The following is a 17,166-nucleotide window of genomic DNA, read 5'->3' as shown; positions in this document are numbered from 1 at the left end:
ATGACATGTTACTAATTACATTTGTATCGTTTGGTAAAACTCTTGTTTGTGCATGTATTATTCGTTTGTTTGCACAAGTTAAAATTTATTTACGTACGTAAAACGGAAGAAATTTCTGACTGTACAAAGAAATAATGGAAAATGAATTATGAGATCGGATCTACTTTCTGTATGAGTACGGTAACAACGAATTGGTACATCTCCGATGTAGAAAAATAAGGTTATAATTATCTTTCAACTAATCGTTAAAAGACAGTGATTAATATTATGTAATAGTTTCTTACATTTCTTCTATCATTCATTGAAATAAATGTAAACAATATAAGTGTTATCGTGTTAATTTTAAGCTTTCGTTGCATATTTTCAATATGCTTATATCATAAAATTGTTATAGTATTATATAGATAGAAGACGGAAAACTATTTTCATTTTTGCATTAAAATAACTTATTAATATTTGTACGTGCACCTTAACGACTTCAAACTTATTTTCAAGAATTTACAAGTATCGGTCACATATTCTGTTGCTCTGTAAATAAACGTACAATGCAATTTTATGTCTCAAGAAATGAGCTCCTATTTATCTTGAGACGAGTGCATGATATAATTTATTTTGTACTTATTACATTCTATCGTTTTCTTTAAATTTATTGTTTAAAATTATTGCAAACAATTCGACCTATAATGGATCATATAAACGTGTACAAATCTACATATATAGTGAAAATAAAACATTATTAAAGAAATAAATTTATTACATACAATGGTAATTACCTAAGACAATTGTTTATTCAGTCCCGTTATATCGACTGATGTTACCACTCTCATGTACATACGCAAGCACTCCTTATAAAATGTAATAAATCATAAAGTTTTTATGGTGATCTAAACGTAAAGCAATTAAGATCCAATACAGGCTTCAGGTTCGACTTTCAATATAAATATCATGGGATTAATGGTGCTGAATTTTAATAACTATTTAACACATAATGCAGAAGCAGTTTCAATCAAAGGGGACCTGTATCGTTGTGTAATGTCTAATAATACACACACGCGCGCACACGCTATTTAAACATGTAAATATGTACGTATGTATGCGTATGTATAAAAAGAATATAAATTTATTCGATACACTTGACATTATTGATATCGTAAAGTCAACTTTGAACTTGAATTTCAAACTCTTAAACCGTATAACCGTTACGCATTCTTCAAATATTAATTATATCTGCAAACCATTTGAGTCATTAATCGAGGTACAAATTATTATATCACACAAGTTGTCACATAACTTTACGATCGTTTACTCTGTCGCGAGCGGAGTTGAAAATTTTTGTAGCCTACGACGTCGCAACATTTCTTGTTCACTCGATTCGGCTTCATTCCTAATCGATGATTCCGGAGTTACATCGTTACTATTTGTGCCCGATAATGTATTCGTACTTTCACTGGAAGTTGTTGTGGTAGGAACGTTTGTGTCGGTCTTCATTTCAGAACTAATGTTCTCGGCTTCGGAACTTGTGTCTTTAGATGTTCCCGGTTGTGCTAATGAAGAAACATCCGATGTAACATTCGCATTACTTGTAGCAGTTGGCACTGGAATACTGTAAATTCAAATAGTTATTCCAATGAAATTATTGACATAGCCTCGTATCGATGAACGTAAAACATATACAAACTTAGCAGTAGCTGCTGCTGTTTGATACTGATTCATCATAGCACTGGCAGCATCCAACAAGAGCTGGATTCGCTGTAACGTCTGTATTCTTGCCTCTACTGCTTGACGTAAATTCCCTTCCATCGCTCTAAGCTCCTCTTCGCTCAATTCTGTTAAATTGGGAGGCGGAGTAGGGAAAGGTGGTAATGGTACCATGGTAGGAAATGGTGGTGGAACCAGTGGCACACCACCAGCCGTTAGATTTTGAAACGATGCGGTCGGCGTGTTCGCAGTAGTGTTTTGACCTTGCTGTTGCGGCGTTGCTGGTGGCACTTGTTGTTGCGGTGCCGCACCTGGAGCTTGTAATCCAGCCCAAAATGCCGGTAAACCTTGAACTACATTTAACAGAACATCTTTTCGAGGAGAAAAAGAAGAAGCTGATCTACAGTAGTAGGAGCCAACGAGTTCTTGTTATTTACAACAAGACACATACCGATTGGATTAAATTCTGGTGCTTGAGGAGCTAGAGGCACTTGTGGTCCTGCTTGGGGTTGATTCTGCTGCCTGGCTCCTTGATGATTGTTCACAGGTCTTAAAATGTTCAAACGGCAAGTAGGACACGTTTGCTGACGTTGAAACCAAGATCGAAGACAAGCAGTGTGAAAAATATGATTGCACGGTAGCTTTTTACTTGCTGCAACCATCTCTTCCCTAGAATTCACATACATACGTACGAGTTTGCATCGTACCACAAAAATTGTACTACAAAAGGAAATATATGTAAGTACCTGCAGATTATGCATACATTGTCAGCAGCGGCTAATTCCTCTGGCGTTGCATCTGGATACAATGTATTCATGTTTCTAATGGCTCTACGAGACATCACAATGTCGTGGAATGCTTTTTTAAAGTCTCTCATCGTGTAATACATTGGACGAAGCGCAAACAAAGGTAAAGTATACAATTTTATCATCAGAGTGACGAAAGCGACATACAAAATGACCTAAAATGAAACACAGTCGCGTTGAACATCGAATGTACGATCAAGATACGATCGATAAGAAAAAGATTATATCACCTTCAACAGTCCAATTATTAATTCTGTGTACAACAAAAACACTTGCTTATTGTCCCATGGGTTTTCACTTTGGAGGTCTATCGAATGTAGTATATACTTGATTTCGATGTTAAACACAACGGTCAACAGAATTGCATATTCAAAGCCGAATACTAATTGTACAGAAGGTCCTTTTGTGGCTGTTGTATTGTACGCGTAATGAATCATAGTTAAATTTATGGCAAATAGAAGAGTTAATAAAGTACCAACTCTAAGATGAAACAACCATGTTATCACCGGACTTCTTTCCATCTGGAAATTTAAACGATAAGACACCGATCGAACCTGAGTACGCGAACGATATAAATGTTTCGACATTGTACTTACATAGTCTACACGATCTTCTGCCAACCAATGAAATGATTTTAAAAACAAGAGAAGTGTAAATAGTGCTATAAATTTTGGACTAAAGTCGTCTCTAAATACAGTAAATGCCAGACACGTTTCAGTTACCGCGTACCATACTCTTTCCAACAGATGCTGCAAATACATAGTTATCGTTATCGCAATATATTCTGCTAGCAAGAAAGCTAACAATATACGTAGCATTTGCATTCGAGCGCACAGTTTTCTTTACCTCTAGTTCGGTAGTACGTAGTGTACCAAAAAATATTTTTCGCAGAAAAGCATTTATCATAAATACTAGAATTAATCCTTGACCATAGATCACCTGTATAAAAAATAACAATAAAGCACACAAAACAACCAAAGCAAGTAGGACACATAGGCTATCATTTTCGATCGAAAGGTAGTGAAATTATGGAAAAATAATTAAAAGTAGGAGAGAAACATTGAAACTTACAGTCATACTAGGATTAGATTTGGTTATGTGAACTACTGTCGGATAAAATTGTTTTCTTTGATAATAAGCATTTCCAATTACAGCGCATGTTAGCGCTGTGCTTACTAGCATTATTCCAGCCTCTCTCATTTTTACGCCGTTTATTGTACCAGACTAGCGATTATGTTTCTGGACGAGATATTCACTGACACTTTTCGCAACAATAATTTACCTATCAACAGCTGTAAGATTCGACGATTCCACTGGATTCGACTATGTATGCATGGCATCTATGTATGCATGTACGTACGTATGTTTCATGTACGCATGTATGTGCATACATAGAGTGAACGAGGCGCTGCTATCAAAACGACAGTAGATGTAACTATCAACGAATATACATGTACCTACATACATTTAAAAGCGATCGCTACATTTTATGTACGTTTGACGAGAAACATTTGTTGAAATCAAACACTTCGACCGACGTTCTTGTTTCTTTCTATAAAACGCAGCTGCAACTTGCTAAGAATAATAAATATCTCTCTATCATAATCGTACTTGATCGTATTATGTATTTTGGGCGCGACGAACGTGTAGTATTTCTACTTGACAGAACCAAATGGGACAGACGGTGCGATACTATTGGTGCAACGTAAGACAATCATCTATTATGTGCCTACGTTCGAACTATTCGAACCACGTGGATGTTGCTCGAATACAGTGAATGCCGAAAAATATTCGTACACTCGACTTCATGATATTTGTAATTTTATTTAAATCAACAGGAAAGAACTGGCTAAACAATGAAAGATATATATTTATTTTATATATTGATGATTTTATTAAAATCTCGCGGAACATTGTTACATGAACACAGTTGAGATACATGGCACAAATTTAGGAGTACATACATACTACTAGATAGTGATATTCGAATTATCAACAAGATATAATTTTTGTACTTGATTGGACATATTATACTTATATATAAAGTGCAATACAAAATGTGTATAAGAAATTCCTTCCGATTGAAACTCCTTGATGTAATTAAAGGCACGGAAAATTCGTTTTATGGGGTTTGAAAATTTTTAAAACTTCTCCTATGTGGATATTGCAGTAAAATGATTCGATTATTCGACTATACAATATCACATGCTCAAGTTATTAATTAACATACTGAAAATAGTATCGATCTTTAATATATGTATATAGCTTGTTTATATTAAAAAAAAAATACTGTGATACATCTAAATCCACTTACACTGTAAATATAGTAAAAAAAATTATTGTTTTTGTATTTAAGTTTACATTATAATTGCTTTTATTGTATGTACTTTAGAATCATGGTTTATACTATGGTGTAAATCGCATCTGTAAAAAAGCTTGACAGCATATTAACTTGAACACGCTTTTAACACGTTGAGCGCCGCGTCGATTACATACAGATAACACTGATTTTCGACTGCATTACAAAATTCGTTTTTTTATTGATATTTTCCAAGGAGGTGAATTTTACTACGATATTCAGAATGCAAAAGAGTTGAAATATTTCTAATTTCAGTTTCGTTAATTATATTATTTTGATTTTGTGGGAATTTTAGGTAGTTGATTTTCGGCACTCGGCATGTTAATAGATTTGTACATCGACAGATTAGATATGCCTAATAGTTCTCGGTGTCTTCAAGATACCTTTGGGACTTTGATATTTCGGAGTTCCTACTTGACTAACAGCCTTTAACGGTGTTCTGCGAGAATCTACCAAAGGTTTTCTTACTAATGTTTTAGCACTTTTTGGTGTCTTCATGCCTAATGGTTTTTTAATATGTGGAGTTCTACAAAGCGAACTGCCACTAGGTCTATACGAATTTAATCTAGACTCATCCAAGATCGCATTAGAAGATCCGTGTTTCACCACGGGTGGTGTTTTTACATTTTCCTTCTGGTGATGTACTACATTCGATACAGCATCAACTTGCGTATTCGTTATTATACTTGGCGTATTAACCTTGATTTCGGAATCTTCCGAAGGATAATAAATTTTACCGTTACTCTCTGCACTTCTACTTTTTACATTTTTATTTGACTTCTGGCATGAATCATTCTCTTCTGAACAATCATTTGTAAATTGATCATCATTTGCGGTAAGCCATTTATCTTTTTCATGCACTAACACATTATGACTGAACATTTTGGCTGTACATTCGTCGAATAGTTTTGCTTTAGCCAATACCATTCCAGCATTCTGAGTTCTTAATTTAGCGATCGACGCGCGACCAGTTTGATTCACAGGGGTGTTCGTTTGATTTGTCAATTTAAAATATCCTTCAGCATCTTTCCACGATGTGGTTGATTTCTTCCACTCAAGTTTGGGAGATAACGCGGCGATAGTAGGTGTATTACAAGTAATATTTTGCTGACTATTCGTTTTTTTCAATTTCTCAATCTTCTCGTTGGAAAAAATATTTGCAGCGTTCATCAGTTCGTTACCATGGAAAGACGACACTCGCCGGACGTGTGTGTGTGCTCTATTCTTTATTGGTTGAACCACTCCAGTTTCAATCGTTGACGTTAGGCCATGCTTTGTCGCGTAAGAATTTAAATAATTGAATTCTTCGTGTCTATTATTTAAAAGAACATTATTCTTTTCTTCTTGCCAAAGTGAAGTGGACACAGGTCTTAAATAAGCCTCGACATTATTATAACCCAAAAAGGTTTCACCATTCTGATGATAACCATTATTGAACGTTTGATCGGATGATACTTGTTTGTGCGAACACGATCCGTGAGAAATGTGCCATGAAGCAGTCCGTTTCACGCGTTTGCTACAAATTAAGAACAAAAATGAAGAAAACAAATAATTAATTAAATATTCTGTGTTTTCTTTACCTCATAGTTCTCTCCTGCGATCTTCTTCTTAAATTACCTATCTTCCGGGCACTGGGCGATCTTATAATTTTATGTTCGCCAGATCTTCGGATTTTAAGCTCCTTCCCAAGTTTTCTAGCTAAATAATCCGTACTCGCTGTACTTTCTATACTAGCTTCCTCCAAAGTTTTTTCGTACGCGGTTTGTACTTTTTTCACAGAAGGTGGTGATAAACTAATATTTTTCTCGTTATCTACACAAGCAAACTCTTGGGAGAGACGAGACTCGATTGCAGAAACTCTATTTTTAATGTCTTCGTATTCGCTTTTCGGTATCGTAACATACTCTTCGGATTGATTGTTCACGGACGAGACCTCGATGTGCGAAAACGTTTTAAAGTTATTTAAAGTTAATCTTGTCCTCGATGGGTACGAAAAGTTATCTAACACTTTCAACTCATCCGAGCTAGAACATTTGCTAATATTAATATCGTCTTCTTTCGTTAACAAGACCTGCTCGTCACTATCATCCGATAAATTAACATCCGCGTCAACGAATAAATCGTTGTATTTCTTATGGAGTTCGCTCGTTACTTCATTGTCTTTTAAAATTAATTTTAATTGCGACGCGTCGTCGCTGTACGGCCGATACTTTTTTTGCGAATCGCATGTATTGGGTACAGAACTCCAACGGCGTTCTACGTAGGTATCAAAATGTTTTGTGTCAGATTCTCGATTTTCATCGACAGTTTTCTGGAAAATATACAGATATTATGTACGCCAAATGTATTAATCGTGCGAGTATAATTACAAAAATAACAGAGATATGTTCTTACCGGTTTCCTTGGTACAAAACGATCCAAACTAAGTCGCAGTTTTTTAGATTTGTCCACCTTATCTACAACTCTCCTACGACAAAGAATACACATAACAAACGTTTAATCGATACGCATATACTAGTACATACATATTGTTAAGCATTCGCTAAACACGCGGACTATTAAGCAATGTTCCAAGATTTCAAATAACAATGTACATTTTAGTACACACTTTTTCTTTGTATTCGACAGATCCGGTCGTTCACCTACTTTCCTTTTCTTCGCGGGTTTAGCAGTCGATGCGCTAGTTGAATCACAATTTTCAGGAACCCGTTGGTTATCTGATACATTGCTTTCGTCAGGTACAATACTTTTGCCAACCATCTTCTTTAAACCATTAAACATTCCTATAGCAAGAAATTACATATATACAAAACGATTGCATCCGCACGATGTTACATTAATTGATTAAGCGATTTCATTAATATGTTAGCTAAAAGAATATTAAGACCAACTATCGATCGCATTTTGTTTTAGTTAAATTTCCATGTCATTAATGTTAGTAAAACAAAGAATAAATTACTATTAACAGATTTACAGACATACTTAGATTGAGGTTGGAGGCACTTAGGTGTGGCTTACGTGTAAGGCTTCCACTGCGATGTTTCTTTTTCCTTGACTTAAAACGTGAATGACTATCAGACACGTCTAACTCATTATCAGTACTTCCAATTGTTTCCATTGAAATGGCTCGCGCTATATGAACCGGTAAGACACCGATACTCTCGGCATTCTCAATTAAAGTCTGTAGTGATGTTTACAAACTATATGTATGTAACATATATGTACAACTTTTTTTATACCGTACTACATTTGGGAAGAAATCTAGTTACCTTTACAACGATCAAATGTAATTCAAGACGCATCTGCACAGCAGACATAGTAGTTTCTTGCAGAGGCATTATATTTGGTCCAATTACTTTCGCCAAGTTATCGATGCCCATTTTATTTTGTTTCTCGTACAGCGATATTTTTCGTAGGAATTCCATAAAAAATGCCAAGGTGTTAAGATGATGCGGTGGTAAAAGAATACAAGCCAATAATAATGCTTCCACTCTGTAAGCTTTGAGCATAGCACAGTGTACGAACAAATCGTGGTACGTGCGAGGAATCAATGGTTCTGGTAAATCTCGAAAAAATGTTTTCAAACAATTAGCCACATCGATCGCATGATGCTTTTCTCCCAAGGTTCCACCGTTATCCAAGCGAGCAATCAACTCTTTCTGGCGAAGCTGTGACCCTGCTTTTCTAAACAATCCTTCCTGTGTAGCATAATTCTCTAAAAAAGCAGCCGCTCGGCTAACAAAAACCGGCACATGAACAATACCACCTGACGACAGGTTCACGACATCCAACGATTGATAAGACAGGGGGGTTTTGAATATTTTCTTCGAAATTTGCTTACTTCCCTCGAGCAATTCAGTTTTGAACATGCTCTTCTTGAATCGGTACTTAACCCCGTAATTCCGAAGATCGTTGACAACCGAATGATACACTGTTTCTTTGTGCAGAACATCGTAAATCAACATGTTTTCACTACGAAGATACAAATCATTAAGTCATTAATTACGGTAAAATGTTTTGATACTTAACTACGAACGAGTATAACAGTGTTTTCATGTTAGCTGAAAATGTAATCAAACACACGTTTGAATTTGAATTAAACTTGTACGTACATATGTATACATATGTACATAATTTACAAGGCATACGATACAAGGCATGAAGCTCTGTCAGTCACAGAGTATCTATCCTTGGAGAGATGAAACTCTCGTAACATTCCTGGTAACAAATATCGAGTGTGTATGCGTTCGGAGTTTGTATACCATGAACCTAGCTTCAGAACTACATAATTTGTTACTACTACTCGTACTTTTTAATATTTCGTACGACTGTACGAAATAACAATAAAATTTGTTTTGAACGTGTATAAATATTCAATCGTATATGTGACACGATAAAAGTAACCTTTCTGGTAAAGAATATACTCAATTCACAAGATTATGTACACATATTTATTAAACAGCTCTCCCCACTATACATCACGTTTCAAATACTGCACGCTTTTCAAATATTCCCGTGTCCCAAAAGAACGTACAAGCATTTCTATGAAATATGTTACAATACTTGTTTGTTACAACACTTCTTTACCATTAATGTTTACCAACAATTATCTGGAGGAGAACCAAAAAGCTATTCTTAATAAAAAAAAAATCATCAAAAATTATAAAAAGGACATCGATTTAGGACATTTATTGGAATTGATAACTTCGCCGAGTAGATCTTTAAATCGCGATAACGATCATTCTACGTTTTGAATCTTTTGTCTGCACGTTATAAGTATTGATTTGTTCTTAAAATTATATATCTCATAAAAGATCTTTTAGAATTAATCATGTATATTAAAAATACGATTAAATATCGACAGCGTTTGCTTTAAACATCAATGTACATATGTACCAATGAAACATAAAATATCAATTTGTCATATGTTTTTCTGTAACGAATAACGACATCAACAACTACACCCCCTTTTATCGTTCTGTAAGTATTAAATTTAGTTAATGTAATTTCGTGAACTTTATTATTTGCATAGTTAACAACCTTGCGAATATTTTATAAATGCTCGACGGAGCGATTAATTAATTTGATATGTTAAACAAGAGCTTCACGAGTCACAACCGAACCGGGTAATTTAAACCGATAATTTAAAATGAAGTTATTTTAATTTAAAAGATACAAAATTCCACTTTATAAACAATGATAATAACGAACATTGAAATCGACGCTACATAGAAAATATGCTACAGATCAATACGCGTCTTCCCGAGATATATGTATACAGCTATCTACCCCTATTTCTCTACAAACGCGGACTTATGTATTCGGAACAGTACAAGGCTGATCTAACTTTAGAAATTGATTTTGTATTTAAATAGCATCACCAGTAAGTAGTTAATTCTTGAATTAACTGCAAATAATACTATATGGTCACCATTAAAGTAATAGAAATCTTGTAATAGTTGGTAATAAAATTATTAAATATTAGAGATTTAAGGCTTCCATGGTCTGGCATCGTACAGTTCTTATTTTCAAGACTTTCGGGTATAAGCCATGTCCTGGTGGAATTACTTGTCCAATTATTTTCCCAACGTTTCACAAGATATTGCAGCTAGCTTCGTCGGGGCTAAAAGTCACACCGATACCGGTATGTTAATTGGTAAGCAACGAATTGGAATGCGAACAGGCTTCGCTATATTAAGCTAGCTGCAATGCTTGCGAAACATTGGAAAAATAATTCCACCAGAACATTGCTTATACTTGGAAGCCTCGACAGTAAGAACCGCATTATTACATATTATTTAGATTGATATTCAGAAGTATCCTTTGCAGCACCGGCTCGGTCAAAGAAAGAAACAATGAGGTCGTTTCGATTGTTATCCGGATACGATATGCCCACTGTAGGCTTGGGCACATGGCAGGTGATTTAATGTTAAACATTAAAACCCTATTTTTAAACTATTGTGTGTTAGTTTCAAAAAATAATAAAAAATGTTGGAACCGTGTCACCAAATATTATCATGCGCCACAGGCTAAACCGGAAGAAATTGAAAATGCTGCAACAACTGCTTTAGATGCTGGTTACAAACACATCGATACCGCATTTAATTACAATAATGAAGAAGCAATTGGAGCAGTATTAAAAAAGTGGTTTGCAAAAGGTGGAAAACGAGAGGATCTCTTTATCACTTCGAAGGTGATATCTATGAAACGTTAGAGAAATAAATATTTTATGTAAATTAAAAATACGATTAATTATATCTTTTCAGTTACCCAACTACGGCAATCGACCATCAGAAGTGGACAAATTTATTCGTATGTCATTGGAAAAACTTGGATTGGATTATTTGGACATGTACTTAATTCACATGCCTTTTGCTTTTCAAAGGGATGAATCCGCTTATGTCCCAGCTACTCGTGCAGATGGAAGTTTTGTCTTAGATCTTGATACAGACCCTGTTTCGGTGTGGAAGGTCTAGTATCGAAAAGAATTCATGAACAGCATACATTAGCAAAGTAATTTCATAGACGTATACTATAATCTTTGAATACTTATAGGAAATGGAAGAACAAGTGAGGAAAGGTCGTACAAGATCCATAGGTTTGAGTAACTTCAATGAGAAACAAGTATTAAGTATATGGGAGAATGCACAAATTAAACCGAGTAACTTACAAGTAAGTGTTAAACAGAGCAAATTCTGAAAGACAAATTATTGATATATGATTCTGCGACTATTACTAGATAGAACTACATGCCTATTTGCAACAAAATTCACTGAGAGAATTGTGCAAAACGCACAACATTATCGTAACAGCCTACAGTCCACTCGCGTCACCAGGAGCCAAACTGCACTTTAAAACGAAATACAATGTTGATATCGCAGAATTTCCAAGCCTTTTCCGGCATCCTGTCGTAGAAAAGCTGAGCACAGATTACAAGCGTACAGCGGCACAAATTTTATTGCGTTACCTGCTACAGTTGGGCGTCGTTGTGATTCCGAAAAGCGCGTCCCCAGAAAGGGTCAGAGCGAACATTGAACTATTCGATTTTGCATTAAACGAGGACGACGTGAAATTGTTGAGAACTTTAGATATGGGTCCTCGTGGAAGAATTTTCAACTTCTTATTCTTTAACGGGTGAGTCTTTTATAAAATACATCTTATTCGTCACAAAAGCATAGTAATATTATGTTTTCTAACTTGATCCTTTCAGAGTTGAGAAACATCCGCAATATCCATTCAAAGATGAACTGGCATCGTAACTGAAAAGAAACGTATGTAGTGTCTCTTTATATTTATGTATAATTATACATTGCAATCTGACGAAATACAGTACAAAATGGGAAATACGTAATAACGCATAAATGCACAATGTCATTATAATAAAATAAGAATATACGGTACATGAAATAACAAAAAAAGAAAAAAACGTCGTTACATTTCAATGCAGCCTATACAACATTTTACGTTGCATACGATGCTGAAGTTCTCCACGACGTATCATCGTGTGTATCACTTTATAAACAGCACGTTCCGGATATGCTTGCTTTACAAAATCTTTGACGACGTTCTGCTCAGACACTTGATTCCCAACAGGAAATCTACGTTTCAGTTGTTTCTCGATGCGAGATAACATCTCATGATCTTCGTCCGAGGTAAATCCTTCCGCTCCTGTTCGGACATTTATATTTATAGATAAATATAAAAATTTCATACAAAAGAAAACAACGCATAAGATATGTGTGTACATTCTAATTGTTTAATTTTATGTAGATTACCAGCTAGCGATCCAGACATTGCAGCATCCAAAGTTGAGATTTGAAACAGTCTCAGAGCTTCGTTGACATGGACTTCGGTGGCAAAGGCCTTTAACTGCATTTTTGCCAGCGATTCTGAAATTCTTATAACAGCTTCCAACTGACGTACTGTTATGGGGATAGATAGTCTCTTCTCAGTATCCTTTTCGTGTTCTCTCGTGCTAGCTCGCATTACTACATAACGATTCTTCAGTTTCTCTCCTGCTTCTTTACTAAGCCTCGGACCACAGCGTCTGTAGGGGGCGCACAGAAATTAATCCAAAATAGAGAACGTAACTGTCTAGTATTCTGAAAATAACAGGATCTTACGTTCTGCAGTAGTGAATATATTTTTTCAATATATGCAGCGGCAACTCCCCTTCCGCAAACTGTTCTGTAACTTGATTAGCATTAGTATGAAGACTCATCACGTGTTTCGCCATTGTTACGTCTCTATTTTGCTCGTGCTCGTCTTTAACAATAAATATCATATCAAAACGTGACAATATAGTTGGCATGAAATCTATATTCTCTTCTCCCTTTATATCGTCCCAACGACCAAATATGGAATTCGCTGCAGCCAGAACGGAACACCGAGTATTTAATGTTGTAGTAATTCCTGCTTTCGCGATTGATATTGTTTGTTGTTCCATAGCTTCGTGTATCGCAACTCTGTCATCCTCTTTCATTTTATCAAATTCATCTATGCAAACGACACCGCCATCCGCGAGAACCATAGCACCTCCTTCCATAACAAAATTTCTCTGTAAGTCAAGAAAAATGTCTTATACGAGAGATATATGTATATACAGGGTGTTCCACAATTACTTTAACAGCCGAAAATGAGGGGTAGCTGAGGTCATTTGAAGTAACTTTTTCCTTTGCTAAAATGCAATCCGCGGCTTTGTTTACGAGTTATTAACGAAAAACACTGACCAATGAGAAGTGATGGCGCGAAGTTCGAGAGCCCGCAGCACGAGGCTTCGACAGATGGTGGGGACGGACTCGAGCCGCGTTCGAAGTATTGAACAAATCACGAAGCGAGAACTTTCCGGATTTTTTTTTACTACGTAACAGTGATATTTTTAAGAAAAACGCTGTTCACCTTTACTTTAGAACGTCTGAAGAATATTTACTAATTTTTCGAACCCGAAATAATAAGTAATTTAACCGTGACGGCTGTTTTAATTTTCTAGTGTGCATGACACCTCGTGTGTAACATGTGAAATTTTTAAGCAAGGTGTACAGTGAAGATTAACAAAGTACGTAAATGATATTTTAATTTAAATAATTCCGTGTCCGAACACAGTTCGACGAATGATTCGCAAAGATAATTTAATAAATAATAATCGTGTTAAAGGACGTAAGGGATATGTTTGTTACAGAAATATGAAGAATATTATCAATAAGAAACTCACCCATTTAGTTGTAAATCCACTTCATGCACGGAAATGTGTGCAAGATAGTGCATTGACTTCGTACAATGTATGATGAACTGCACAGCTGATCTGTATCCGACGGCGACGAACAGAAGGATATCTCCGGGCAAGCAATTTCAACGTTTACTTTCACTGCATTATAACTAAACACTGATCACTTATCAATAATATTTATGGACCAACTTTCCTGGGTTAATATGTATGGCCCTGAAAAGAGCAGATTGTTTTATGCGACGCGTTCGAAGTTCATATCGTTAAGAACAGATACCGCGTTGACGGGATAAACTGCGGAAGACTAGCACGATGGCTGACAATGTTCGCGTTCGATGGAAAACAGTTGAAATTCGCTCGTAGGAGAACGAAACACTGTCGGCCATCGTGCCAGTCTTCTGCAGTTCATCTCGACAACGCGGTACATACGTGTCGTTAACAGTGAGAACTTCGAACGCGTCGCATTAAAAAATCGGCTCTTTTCAGAGCTATACATATTAACCCAGGAAAGTTGGTCCATAAATATTATTGATAAGTAATCAGTGTTTAGTAATAATGCAGTGAAAGTAAACGTTGAAATTGCCTGCCCGGAGACATCCTTCTGTTCGTCTCCGTCGGATACATGAAGTGGTTTTTACAACTAAATGGGTGAGTTTCTTATTGATAATATTCTTCATATTTCTGTAACAAACATATCCCTTACGTCCTTTAACACGATTATAATTTATTAAATTAGCTTTGCGAATCATTCGTTGAACTGTGTTCGGACGACACGGAATTATTTAAATAAAATATCATTAACGTAAAATATCATTTTCGTATTTTGTTAATCTTCACTGTACACCTTGCTTAAAAATTTCATATGTTACACACGAGGTGTCATGCACACTAGAAAATTAAAACGGCCGTCACGGTTAAATTACTTATTATTTCGGGTCTGAAAAATTAGTAAATATTCTTCAGACGTTCTAAAGTAAAGGTGAACAGCGTTTTTCTTAAAAATATCACTGTTACGTAGTAAAAAAAAATCCGGAAAGTTCTCGCTTCGTGACTTGTTCAATACTTCGAACGCGGCTCGAGTCCGTCCCGACCATCTGTCGAAGCCTCGTGCTGCGGGCTCTCGAACTTCGCGCCATCACTTCTCATTGGTCAGTGTTTTTCGTTAATAACTCGTAAACAAAGCCGCAGATCGCATTTTCGCAAAGGAAAAAGTTACTTCAAATGACCTCAGCTACCCCTCATTTTCGGCTGTTAAAGTAATTGTGGAACACCCTGTATATATATATATATATATAAATTTTTTTTCTTTCTTGAATATATAAATTAACGGTAAAAATGTAGTAATTTACCGTAACTGGATCTCTTAAAACTGACGCTGTTAAACCAGCAGCCGAGCTTCCTTTTCCTGATGTGTAAACTGCAACGGGTGCGACCCTCTCGACAAATTTTAACAATTGCGATTTGGCTGTACCAGGATCACCTAACATTAAAATATTGATGTCTCCTCTTCTGCAGAGACCATCGGGCATTCTTTTCCTGGCTCCTCCAAATAATAAACACGCTATTGCTTTCTTCATATCCAGTGCACCAAAGATACTCGGAGCTATACTCTTTGCAATCCTTTCATATATATTTGAATCTGCTGCTATACGCCTAAATAAATCTTCTTCCTCGTTTGTAACACTTGGTTGGGTACCTGTAATCGTACACATTAGAAAAGACATAGTTTCCAGCGAACTATTTCATGGCTTCTGTTTATCGTTAACATACCACTGCCTACATTTTCTCCATCTACAGAAATTCCTATAACTCTTATATATGGAGCCCGGACACCAACCAATGCCTTCTCTTTTCCTGCACCTCTACCACCGGTTCTAGTAACCTTCTTGATAGAATATATTCCCAAAATAAGAACTCTATTGCCTGGTACAACTCTATCGCATAAATAGCGGTCGCAATACAATTGCAAATGGCGTGGAATTTCACCCTGTGGAATATGATCTGGTAGCTCTTGCAATTTAAGAACTTGGAAATCAACGCAATGACACTTGTCTGGCATTATGAAGAATGGATCCAATGGGCATTTTGGTCGACCTGCTTGTTCTCTGTTGTAAATTGTTCACGAATGTTTTATATATTTTCACTATATTATACTCGTAAACTTGAAATTACTTAAATATATTGTTAACGTTTCTTACGTTGTACATTTCCTGGGTAAAACATATCCCTCTAAACCAGGTTTAATGGAAATATTGCCCTGCATGCTTCGACAAGAACGACATTGTATAGCAATCTTTGTGGCTTTAGCTCTAATTCCAGATGCAGAAATAACAATGCCAGATATTTTGATCAGCTTAGAAACTGCATCAGGCTAATCAGAGTTGAATAAAACACGATACAGCGACTACTAGATTAATTATCATTAATTTGAAAAGATTTTAGAAACTACTTTCACCTTCATGCCCCTCAAGGAACTTGGATGCGCATCCGAAGACAATAGCAGTTGGATGTCCTCGACCTTCTCTTCCCCTTCCGGTCTCGGGGCAGTAAGTTCATCGGCCAAATCTTTTGCAGCTTCCTCCAAAATTGGCAAATATTCTGTTGGATGTTTATGAACTTTTTCAGCTAAAGATTCATCAAAAGCTGCCAAATCCTCCAAATTAACTTCCACCCAATACTGGCCAAGATTGTAATTCCGCTTTAAAGTGTCTCTTAAACGATCAGTAAATTATTTATGGAATTAACAGGAGAACAACAAGAAAGTATACAATATATTTAAATACAAGAGTAAATAGTAAAAACACGAAAGTATAACAGTATATCATTTTAAATACCTGTATTTATAATTGAAATTTCCTTCGTGAAATTGTCTGATAAATTCCATGAACTTCTTTTTATAAAATTGGAGATTAGTTTGCGATTGTGCTTCATTAGTGTCGCCTACCGAAAAATTATCGGAAAAGAATATTCCTGGATCGTCAAATCCTTCCATTTTCCACAGTTAATTTCTACAAATTTTTAACGTAAATATAAGATATTCTAACTACACACACGTATACGGTGGAATTGGCGGGAAATAC

The 17,166-nt window shown here is 35.8% G+C and overlaps 4 protein-coding genes across 11 annotated transcripts; 1 reads left to right on the top strand and 3 right to left on the bottom strand.

The window, feature by feature from the left end:
* Positions 1-733: 733 nt before the first annotated feature.
* Positions 734-4,145, bottom strand: sip3 (septin interacting protein 3). 4 transcript variants are annotated; one of them, XM_033472287.2, is made up of 8 exons: positions 3,576-4,137; positions 3,351-3,443; positions 3,101-3,253; positions 2,735-3,025; positions 2,445-2,659; positions 2,150-2,367; positions 1,679-2,069; positions 734-1,603 (listed from the first exon to the last, which is right to left on the bottom strand). In XM_033472287.2, the coding sequence occupies exons 1-8, from the start codon at positions 3,702-3,704 to the stop codon at positions 1,303-1,305; spliced, it is 1,791 nt and encodes a 596-aa protein (XP_033328178.2). In that variant the 5' UTR covers positions 3,705-4,137; the 3' UTR covers positions 734-1,302. The 4 variants fall into 4 exon arrangements, with proteins under 4 accessions (XP_033328178.2, XP_033328180.2, XP_033328179.2 ...); XM_033472289.2 differs by having other exon boundaries at positions 1,679-2,015; XM_033472288.2 differs by having other exon boundaries at positions 1,679-2,051; positions 3,576-4,134.
* A 229-nt stretch (positions 4,146-4,374) lies between these two features.
* Positions 4,375-9,049, bottom strand: LOC117221373 (uncharacterized). 2 transcript variants are annotated; one of them, XM_076527690.1, is made up of 6 exons: positions 8,133-9,049; positions 7,846-8,044; positions 7,472-7,646; positions 7,258-7,330; positions 6,444-7,174; positions 4,375-6,379 (listed from the first exon to the last, which is right to left on the bottom strand). In XM_076527690.1, exons 1-6 carry the CDS (start codon positions 8,826-8,828, stop codon positions 5,209-5,211), a joined length of 3,045 nt encoding a protein of 1,014 aa, XP_076383805.1. In that variant the 5' UTR covers positions 8,829-9,049; the 3' UTR covers positions 4,375-5,208. The 2 variants fall into 2 exon arrangements, with proteins under 2 accessions (XP_076383805.1, XP_076383806.1); XM_076527691.1 differs by having other exon boundaries at positions 7,882-8,044.
* A 1,449-nt stretch (positions 9,050-10,498) lies between these two features.
* Positions 10,499-16,894, top strand: LOC117221380 (aldo-keto reductase family 1 member A1). Of its 4 annotated transcripts, XM_033472294.2 has the most exons (10): positions 10,499-10,635; positions 10,693-10,781; positions 10,892-11,056; positions 11,130-11,333; positions 11,419-11,535; positions 11,603-11,997; positions 12,074-12,515; positions 12,634-12,814; positions 16,498-16,632; positions 16,712-16,894. In XM_033472294.2, the coding sequence occupies exons 1-7, from the start codon at positions 10,572-10,574 to the stop codon at positions 12,120-12,122; spliced, it is 1,083 nt and encodes a 360-aa protein (XP_033328185.2). In that variant the 5' UTR covers positions 10,499-10,571; the 3' UTR covers positions 12,123-12,515; positions 12,634-12,814; positions 16,498-16,632; positions 16,712-16,894. The 4 variants fall into 4 exon arrangements, with proteins under 4 accessions (XP_033328185.2, XP_033328186.2, XP_076383836.1 ...); XM_033472295.2 differs by lacking the exons at positions 16,498-16,632; positions 16,712-16,894 and having other exon boundaries at positions 12,074-12,134; positions 12,457-12,515; positions 12,634-13,162; XM_076527721.1 differs by lacking the exons at positions 16,498-16,632; positions 16,712-16,894 and having other exon boundaries at positions 12,074-12,134; positions 12,311-12,515; positions 12,634-13,162.
* On the bottom strand, positions 11,981-17,088 carry LOC117221374 (DNA replication licensing factor Mcm5). Its single transcript, XM_033472286.2, has 9 exons — positions 16,921-17,088; positions 16,542-16,797; positions 16,285-16,457; positions 15,857-16,191; positions 15,436-15,782; positions 12,987-13,420; positions 12,639-12,910; positions 12,299-12,531; positions 11,981-12,122 (listed from the first exon to the last, which is right to left on the bottom strand). Exons 1-8 carry the CDS (start codon positions 17,076-17,078, stop codon positions 12,302-12,304), a joined length of 2,205 nt encoding a protein of 734 aa, XP_033328177.2. The 5' UTR covers positions 17,079-17,088; the 3' UTR covers positions 11,981-12,122; positions 12,299-12,301.
* Positions 17,089-17,166: the final 78 nt, after the last annotated feature.

This window comes from Megalopta genalis, unplaced genomic scaffold, assembly GCF_051020955.1.
Source record: "Megalopta genalis isolate 19385.01 unplaced genomic scaffold, iyMegGena1_principal scaffold0037, whole genome shotgun sequence".
NCBI lineage: Eukaryota > Metazoa > Arthropoda > Insecta > Hymenoptera > Halictidae > Megalopta > Megalopta genalis.
This window is presented reverse-complemented; position numbering and strand designations above follow the sequence as displayed.